General features: G+C 37.7%; 1 protein-coding gene across 1 annotated transcript; it reads left to right on the top strand.

Annotated features, from left to right (window-relative positions):
- Positions 1-8,452: 8,452 nt before the first annotated feature.
- Positions 8,453-10,329, top strand: LOC146736225 (N-lysine methyltransferase KMT5A-A-like). The gene is made up of 3 exons (XM_085505219.1): positions 8,453-8,612; positions 9,074-9,227; positions 10,137-10,329. Exons 1-3 carry the CDS (start codon positions 8,453-8,455, stop codon positions 10,327-10,329), a joined length of 507 nt encoding a protein of 168 aa, XP_085361345.1.
- The last annotated feature ends 377 nt before the right edge of the window (positions 10,330-10,706 follow it).

Genomic DNA, 10,706 nt, shown 5'->3' on the forward strand with positions numbered 1-10,706 from the left:
TAATAGTTTTGTAATTAATCCATATATAATAATTAACTTTTTTATCACGTTTTGTTTGTAATGTAACATTTTCCTTCAGTGGATTGAAACTTAGTACATGCACAGTGTTTGTATAGATTAATATCTAATAATTAATATGTGCAAATGAATTAGCTAATTTGCATACGAATTTCAGTATCATAGTAAAAGCTTTTTCCAACAAATTGAAACTTAGATAATTAGCTTAGCAGCTTATTAATTAACTGTGTTCAGTCTGTTTATTCTGTATTATATTAATAATTAATAATTTTGTCTAAATATTGGGACTATTTGTCCTCACAATGGTAGTGTGTTTGTTAGTCCCCGGAACATGCTGATTCTCTACTTGCAATCCACACACATGATGTATTACAACAAACTGGCTTTTTTCCAAATATTGAGACTATTTGTCCTAGCAATGGTAGTGTGTTTGTTAGTCCCCGGAACATGCTAATTCTCTACTTGCAATCCACACACATGATGTATTACAACAAACTGGCTTTTTTCCAAATATTGGGACTATTTGTCCTCGCAATGGTAGTGTGTTTGTTAGTCCCCAGAACATGCTGATTCTCTACTTGCAATCCACACACATGATGTATCACAACAAACTGGCTTTTTTCCAAATATTGGGACTATTTGTCCTCGCAATGGTAGTGTGTTTGGTAGTCCCCAGAACATGCGAATTCTCTACTTGCAATCCACACACGTGATGTATTACAACAAACTGTTTTTTTTTCCAAAAATTGGAACTATTTCTCCTCGCAATGGTAGTGTGTTTGTTAGTCCCGGAACATGCTAATTCTCTACATGCAATCCACACACATGATGTATTACAACAAACTGGCTTTTTTCCAAATATTGGGACTATTTGTCCTCGCAATGGTAGTGTGTTTGTTAGTCCCCGGAACATGCTAATTCTCGACTTGCAATCCACACACATGATGTATCACAACAAACTGGCTTTTTTCCAAATATTGGGACTATTTGTCCTCGCAATGGTAGTGTGTTTGGTAGTCCCCGGAACATGCGAATTCTCTACTTGCAATCCACACACGTGATGTATTACAACAAAATGTTTTTTTTCCAAAAATTGGAACTATTTGTCCTCGCAATGGTAGTGTGTTTGTTAGTCCCCGGAACATGCTAATTCTCTACTTGCAATCCACACACATGATGTATTACAACAAACTGGCTTTTTTCCAAATATTGGGACTATTTGTCCTCGCAATGGTAGTGTGTTTGTTAGTCCCCGGAACATGCTAATTCTCTACTTGCAATCCACACACATGATGTATTACAACAAACTGGCTTTTTTCCAAATATTGGGACTATTTGTCCGCGCAATGGTAGTGTGTTTGTTAGTCCCCGGAACATGCTGATTCTCTACTTGCAATCCACACACGTGATGTATTACAACAAACTGTTTTTATTGGGACTATTTGTCCTCGCAATGGTAGTGTGTTTGTTAGTCCCCGGAACATGCTAATTCTCTACTTGCAATCCACACACATGATGTATTACAACAAACTGGCTTTTTTCCAAATATTGGGACTATTTGTCCGTGCAATGGTAGTGTGTTTGTTAGTCCCCGTAACATGCTGATTCTCTACTTGCAATCCACACACGTGATGTATTACAACAAACTGTTTTTTTCCAAATATTGGAACTATTTGTCCTCGCAATGGTAGTGTGTTTGTTAGTCCCCGGAACATGCTAATTCTCTACTTGCAATCCACACACGTGATGTATTACAACAAACTGGCTTTTTTCCAAATATTGGGACTATTTGTCCTCGCAATGGTAGTGTGTTTGTTAGTCCCCGGAACATGCTGATTCTCTACTTGCAATCCACACACATGATGTATCACAACAAACTGGCTTTTTTCCAAATATTGGGACTATTTGTCCTCGCAATGGTAGTGTGTTTGTTAGTCCCCGGAACATGCTAATTCTCTACTTGCAATCCACACACATGATGTATTACAACAAAATGGCTTTTTTCCAAATATTGGGACTATTTGTCCGTGCAATGGTAGTGTGTTTGTTAGTCCCCGTAACATGCTGATTCTCTACTTGCAATCCACACACGTGATGTATTACAACAAACTGTTTTTTTTCCAAATATTGGAACTATTTGTCCTCGCAATGGTAGTGTGTTTGTTAGTCCCCGGAACATGCTAATTCTCTACTTGCAATCCACACACGTGATGTATTACAACAAACTGGCTTTTTTCCAAATATTGGGACTATTTGTCCTCGCAATGGTAGTGTGTTTGTTAGTCCCCGGAACATGCTGATTCTCTACTTGCAATCCACACACATGATGCATCACAACAAACTGGCTTTTTTCCAAATATTGGGACTATTTGTCCTCGCAATGGTAGTGTGTTTGTTAGTCCCCGGAACATGCTAATTCTCTACTTGCAATCCACACACATGATGTATCACAACAAACTGGCTTTTTTCCAAATATTGGGACTATTTGTCCTCGCAATGGTAGTGTGTTTGTTAGTCCCCGGAACATGCGAATTCTCTACTTGCAATCCACACACGTGATGTATTACAACAAAATGTTTTTTTTCCAAAAATTGGAACTATTTGTCCTCGCAATGGTAGTGTGTTTGTTAGTCCCCGGAACATGCTAATTCTCTACTTGCAATCCACACACATGATGTATTACAACAAACTGGCTTTTTTCCAAATATTGGGACTATTTGTCCTCGCAATGGTAGTGTGTTTGTTAGTCCCCGGAACATGCGAATTCTCTACTTGCAATCCACACACATGATGTATTACAACAACCTTGCTTTTTTCCAAATATTGGGACTATTTGTCCGCGCAATGGTAGTGTGTTTGTTAGTCCCCGGAACATGCTGATTCTCTACTTGCAATCCACACACGTGATGTATTACAACAAACTGTTTTTTTTCCAAATATTGGAACTATTTGTCCTCGCAATGGTAGTGTGTTTGTTAGTCCCCGGAACATGCTAATTCTCTACTTGCAATCCACACACGTGATGTATTACAACAAACTGGCTTTTTTCCAAATATTGGGACTATTTGTCCTCGCAATGGTAGTGTGTTTGTTAGTCCCCGGAACATGCTGATTCTCTACTTGCAATCCACACACATGATGTATCACAACAAACTGGCTTTTTTCCAAATATTGGGACTATTTGTCCTCGCAATGGTAGTGTGTTTGTTAGTCCCCGGAACATGCTAATTCTCTACTTGCAATCCACACACATGATGTATTACAACAAACTGGATTATTTCCAAATATTGGGACTATTTGTCCTCGAAATGGTAGTGTGTTTGTTAGTCCCCGGAACATGCTGATTCTCTATTTGCAATCCACACACATGATGTGTTACAACAAACTGGCTTTTTTTGCCAAATATTGGGACTATTTGTCCTCCTCGCAATGGTAGTGTGTTTGTTAGTCCCCGGAACATGCTAAGTCTCTACTTGCAATCCACACACATGATGTATTACAACAAACTGGCTTTTTTTCCAAATATTGGGACTATTTGTCCTCGCAATGGTAGTGTGTTTGTTAGTCCCCGGAACATGCTGATTCTCTACTTGCAATCCACACACATGATGTATTACAACAACCTGGCTTTTTTTTCAAATATTGGGACTATTTGTCCTCGCAATGGTAGTGTGTTTGTTCGTCCCCGGAACATGCTAATTCTCTACTTGCAATCTACAAACATGATGTATTACAACAAACTGGCTTTTTTCCAAATATTGGGACTATTTGTCCTCACAATGGTAGTGTGATTTTTATTCCCCGGAACATGCTGATTCTCTACTTGCAATCCACACAAATGATGTATTACAACAGACTGGCTTTTTCGAAATATTGGGACTATTTGTCCTCGCAATGGTAGTGTGTTTGTTAGTCCCCGGAACATGCTGATTCTCTACTTGCAATCCACACACGTGATGTATTACAACAAGCTGTTTTTTTCCAAATATTGGGACTATTTGTCCTCACAATGGTAGTGTGTTTGTTAGTCCCCGGAACATGCTGATTCTCTACTTGCAATCGACACACGTGATGTATTACAACAAACTGTTTTTTTGTCAAAATATTGGGACTATTGGGACTATTTGTCCCCCAATGGTAGTGTGTTTGTTAGTCCCCGGAACATGCTGATTCCCTACTTACAATCCACACACATGATGCAAAACTAACAGCAAACGGGCGTTTATCCAAATATCCCAGAGTAAAAGAAAATATCATAAGCTACAATGAAAATTTATATGCGCAGATATACCTACATCTGGAAAGTGCCAATGAATGTGCAAATTAGTACTTTTATATTAATTGAGAGGTACAAAATTGCACTTTTGAATGAATTGAGATGCGTTATTGCACACTATCTGATCATCTGGGAACATGAAACTTCAATATAGTATTTCCTGCAGGATGCGACTGACCACAATATACACATTTGCATTCTCCAGAGTTCATTATTGCGTGAATTTGCACCATATGGTTTTGTCAACAGTCCGAACTCAAGCACATCATTACAAATCTCGTACATACATCATGTCGTACATATGAACATTTATTCATTGGTGATCTAAGTCAAGAATGTCGAATGGCAGCCAATTTAATATTAAAAAATCATTAAAATTAACCATCACTGCCATTCTGGTACCGTTTCTCAGTTGTGAATAGTTGGATATATCTTTAACCTGTGCTGACAAGTCATGTGTGAACTTCATATATACGGCATTCATCATATTGAGTTGCGATATGATTTAAGATGTCAGAATAGTGGCCATAGTATGTTGATAATTCATATAAATCAAGAATTTCTGCCATGTGTGACCATATCTTGGTCATGTTTGATTTAGTTCAAATTTAGCACATATATTAGACATTATAAATTCAGGTTATTCATTACCTCAGGCTCATTTCAGACTGGTGGTCATTTTGTTTTAACGAATGCTGCTATGTTGTAATATCTTTGACTTTCCCAGACCATTTATGTTGAACTTTATATATACATAATGTCACACATGTGCATATGTGTTCATTTGATGAGATATGTATACGGTCGGGTGGTAGCCGAATTTTGAATTCCGTTCAAAAAACATATAGGTATGTACGTTGAACATTATGGGACCATTCCTTATCTATGACATACTCTGAACTTTCAAACTTTTAACTACGAGGACTATGTAATGCGATCATTTGTTAATATATTATACCAGCATTTCAAATGAATACGTCTGATTAACACTTTACTGGAATTAGAAAAAAGGCTACTATTTTTCGCAAAGTACATAGCGTGTAATGAAGAACATTCATGGGTATTTCGGACTCACAAGAGGAGCATGAGAACATATTCTTCCAGAATTACGCAGACGCCACAAGCAAATGACTGCCGTTGCAGTGGTCGCTCGTGGACCCGAAGAATTAGGCGATCTCCGAAACGCAAACGGGCGAAAGCGCTAGCCGCCGCCCGTGATTTTTCTTAAAAGACGATTTTATATCCACATTATCTTTTAACAAGAAACTATTTGAACTTATAACGCCGAAAAACAGGTGCTAGTTTTCAATGTATTTACAATCGATGCATGCTAGTTCTAGGACTGGGTATCATTACATTGATTCATGGTTGCAAATATAGCATTTCAGATGATTTATGCGTCTCAGAACTACCTTCGAAATAAAGTGGGTATACTATAAAACAGTCACTTTTAAGGCGAGTATCCCACTTGATTCTGACCAGAGCAATCCGTACTAAATTTTAGTTACGTTTTACATTTGATAACAAGATTGTGTGTGTCACAGCTAGTGAATACTTATACTTTGCCTAAGAAACGGGTGAGATTCCCACTACCGAACGGAATACTAATTGAAGTTATATGTGTTATGTATCACACCATGATGGGTCGTATTATTATAGGCTGACAACATTCACATAACCGCTTTAGTTCTCATTTTATTTTGAAAATGAAATATCATTCTGTTCTGGATCTGGATAGTGTGAAATCGCATTATACTGAACACTTGAGAATGCAAATTTGCATTTTGTGGCGGCTCAATAAACTTTTTGAGATCGTAACTTTGTCCAAAAAAATTGGACAATGAAGTGTTCTGTTAAATCCAGTATGTAGATGAAAGCAAGAATGGGTCTTGGACAAATTTAAGCAAACGCCGGGGTGTCACTGTAAAGTCCATACACTTTATTTGTAATCAACTTAGAGCATGTATTGTGCCCGGGCTGTGCGTATCATTGCTAATACTGTCTCAGCAATGTTCTGGGCTTAAGCACAGTCCCCATGACAGGGGGACTGTGGCTTGGGGAATCGGGGTTCGACGTGATTTGTGGTTATATTTGAATGTCATCTCGTGGTTATTACATTATTATTGCTCCAGTTTACAGTAAAACGTCCCGCGTTATTGACTTATTATTTGTTAGTAGTTGAAGGTGTGTAGCTGTAATACCTATTCCTTTTTTTGTAAATCGGCGGTCTATATATTACCTATAAATACATTTCTTACCGATATACCCACATTTGCCCCAGCACTTTATATACCTACCGACCACATCAACACACCCTCGACCTTTTATTTATTACATATTCAGAAATTGCCCTGAGCAAATTTATATTCCAATGAACTGACATTTACCACGGCTGCAACTAGTTACATCATTCCGGCATATACACGAATCATGTTGCAAGCTAATGCTGGGTTCGGAGGAGTTGGATTTGTTGCGAGCAAGCCTTACAGTGCAGTAAAATGCTGGTAAAGGTGTTGATTTTCATATTTGAGGTGAACATCCCGGGTCCCCGTTGAAGCACTACTTTGAGCAATACCATTCACAAGAATTACAGATTACTGTCGACATAGTCTCACTTTGAACCAGCTTTCAGACGAGGTTTTGAATCGACCTGTCGCTTATTTGCTACACTGGTAGTATTCATGGGAGAGGCTGTTTTTTCCTAATCTGGCCAAGTATGATATAAAGTTGTGTTTTGTATCACTGCAATTTTCTATGCTGCTTTTGGCTGATACTACTTCTATCTCGCCTGCAACGGGTATGATGTCCACGACAAAATCTGACTGACGATCATCGATGCGGCAGATCTCAATTAGGGTACCGGCTCTGCCGAGTGACCCCCGGACCCTGTACAGACTGTACCCCGGTACACGCGTGTGGTCCATTGCCTCTAAGCTACAATTAAAAGTACTTTATTATCCTAACTACCATTTTGTACCGAATGCAGCGCGAATGTTTCTTAGATGCGTTTTCTGTTTGCGTTTGGATAGTGGCGCTTTTCTCTGCAAACTGTATCATCGTTTCAGTTGGCGGATTAAAAGACTTTGGTTTCAGGGTACGTATTGTCCATTTAACTTTCTGAAATTATTCTAGAACATGGTGTGGTTGCTACAGAAATATCTTAGTCTCATGCCCGGTTCTGTTAGATATTCTTGTTGAAAAAGCATACATTTCCCTCGTCCTGGCAAAAACAGGGTCGCCGAACCACGAATAAGGGATCATGATTTTTTGTTTAATGTCACAATATGCAATGCACGTGCTAGTAGCTTATGATGCGAGTGATCCCGACTAGAAATGCAGTTATCACAACGTTACACATTTACCCGTCTTTCCCTGATGTCTGATTTGAGCACAGGGTTCGAAATTAACAGAAGCGTATCACGGGAGGCAAATGATGTTGCTTTGCCGCCCTTCAAAATTTTTAAATATTCCTTAACTCTGTACCAGTGACGGCAACACGCGCGGGGGGGGGGGGTGCCCTCGTCGCCTCTCCAAAATCAAGCTGAAACCTTTTATGTCAGCAAATTTTGCCCCTCAAACTTTTAAAGGGGAAGCATGCCCCAGACTCCCTAATAAGGTCGCGTTTTCGGCGCGAGGCTAGTGATCAGATTTCGCCCCTCCATGTAAAATTCCGTGCCGCCGCCTTATACGCATGCTGCAATACGAAAAAATCCGTATTATGAGTGGTTTTCAAACAGAAAGTCATGTCTGCCTACAAAAAAAAAGAAAAAAAAGAGTATATTTGGTTTTCAATCGCAATGTCTTAATTCTTATGTGAATCTCCTAGGTGAATTCCCGATATGAATTAGTATCCAATCATACGTTCCGACCTCCTTCGCAAATAGAGGTTTTACTTTTGATTAGTATGAACATGCAGTGGAATGGCTTATTTATTGCAAATGTTTGTATGCATTTAGCGTTTTTTTTTCAAAAACCACTATTGAGCATAGGTACTCCAATTCGAGTGCCTCCCCTGTTTTGTATTTACAAATAAAATGTTAAGCATGACAAAAATTATGCGTTTGGTAAAGTGTTGCTGGACGTTGATTAACATTTTTGTGGCGCTGTATTTTTTTTTAAATCGAGGACGCGCATGCGCATAGTTGTTAAGCTTTTAAAATGGCGGTGTCGAGCGCGAGTTGTAAACTGGCTGCTGGTAGACTAAGAAGTCGTTGTCAGACGGATCAAGGCCGAATTACCCGTTTTAATGTGGCCGAAGAGTATATCCAAAAAGGAATAGACCAGCCTGGGTTTTACAAACACATGGTTTTGTGGAAAGGTGATTATATTCAAATTGTCTTCTCGTGTGATTTGTGGCGCTGATTTTCTGGGTAACTACAGTGTGGTTTCAGCAGTGTCGCTTTATTACTTGAATTGATCATTTTCAGATTTGCGGGCATGGACATCATCATTTGTAGGTCAACAGTAATCTAGCTTTGTGAAAGTATTTCGGTGCCATCCATGCTTATAAAGCAATCAACTTTTCAGATAAAACATTGACGCCACTGAAAAGTGGTGGCATGTGAAATCTTGGGTAGCCACGCCCACACGTTGCATTGCAAGTTGGCAGCAAGTTTACTAATACTCCGGTGTTGTACCGACTTCGCGTTTAATTGAGAACACTCATATAATATAATATTGGTCGCTGAACAATTGAACATGCAATTCAATTGCCTTACTGGAAATATAAAAGCTGTCGAAATCCAATGTGATGATGTATTTTGACTGTTTTATTTTCAGGTAGAGGTGTATTTGCTGCAAAGAATTTTACAAAAGGTGATTTCCTTTTAGAATATCATGGTGAGCTATTAACTGGAAGGGAGGGTGAAAGACGTGAAGACAGCAAGGAAAGTGTATTTCGTTACTTTTTCAAGCATAAAGGAAAAAGCTATTGGTTAGTATTTTCTATTAATATTTTGGCACGTTTGACATTTTATTTTTTGACTAAGGTTTCCATCCATTTGTTGAAATTACTACCCAGAATGCTTTTTGCCTATCCCCCGCCGTTGCAATAGCATTTGTAATTCATGCATAGAAAATTCATAGAGATGACCATAACTGTTCACATCATTTTGTCTATCAGTCTCAAGTTTCCTTGCATCTTAGACTGGTATTTGTAGTGACAAGTGATGCAAAATTTGATAATTTTTGTTTGTTTTGGTATACCTTAATTTGTTACATATAAAATTTTCAGGAAAATAAATATTTTTCTGGAAAATTTACCAATTGCAGCTTCCTCGGGTTGGAGCTTGAGCATGATAGAAGATTTCCGAGTATATCTATAAGTCAATATACATTATGAATGGTAATTTAATCTGACAGCCCTTTACATAATAAATACTGTTGGTTACTAGTATAAAGAATTAGTATTAACTTCAGAGTAAGATGTACATTTGTAGAGCTATGTAATTTGTTTTTAACAATGGGCAATACTGTTTGTTTCTACCTGACAAAAGAAGTATTGTTGTCTATAAATAGTAAAATTGATGAAAGTTCCAATATATTTTTAAAACCATTCATGACCGCTCAAAACCATTATTACCCTTATTATTACCATTATTACCAGGTACAATGTATATTATTATTATTATCTTTTGTATTAACTCTAGGGAATGTAAATATTTTTTTCAAATTTTGCTACTGACCCCATGTTTTATTTTTCATATGACCATGTCCATTTTGTTTTAGAATGTTATTAATCATAATCATGTATGTAAAGCTGACTACAAGAATAAGTTTGTAAAGCACTATATAGGCTTGAAAGGTTATATAAACTCAAACTTGGTTAAAACTTGTTTTTTAGTGTCGATGCAACTGATGAACCTTCAAAAGGTCCTAAATATGGACGATTGGTTAATCATGAAAGAAAGCACCCAAATTCAAGAATGCAAGTAATAGAACTAAGGAGTCGCCCATACCTAGCATTGTTTGCAATCAAAGACATTGACGTTGATGAAGAGATTCTTTATAATTATGGACCAACTAGATTACCTTAGGAAGTTAAGGTAAATATCTATACTCTTACTGGAATTAGCTGGTTGTCTGAAATACTAGCAGCCACTTTTTTGCTGTAAAAGGCGTTGCAGTGGTACTTACACTTAACTACTGTTGAGATATAGTTACACAATCATATATTGTAGATGATATTGGCTACAATGAAAGTTTTGTTTACTTGATAGTTTGTACATATTTGTACATATATTGACTGGGAAATGTTGTTGAGATTCTTTCTTGGTTGGAAGATTGTGTTTTCAGTTTTGATCATCTGTGTGTGAACTTCATTTCCTATAAATAGTATAGTAGAAAAAAAAAATGTTTTGCTTCATGTAAATTTGACTATGTAATTCTGTTCCTAAAACATTTGGTCAACCTC

Source organism: Saccoglossus kowalevskii, chromosome 11, assembly GCF_978046115.1.
Source record: "Saccoglossus kowalevskii chromosome 11, keSacKowa6.1, whole genome shotgun sequence".
In the NCBI taxonomy this organism is placed as follows: Eukaryota; Metazoa; Hemichordata; class Enteropneusta; family Harrimaniidae; genus Saccoglossus; species Saccoglossus kowalevskii.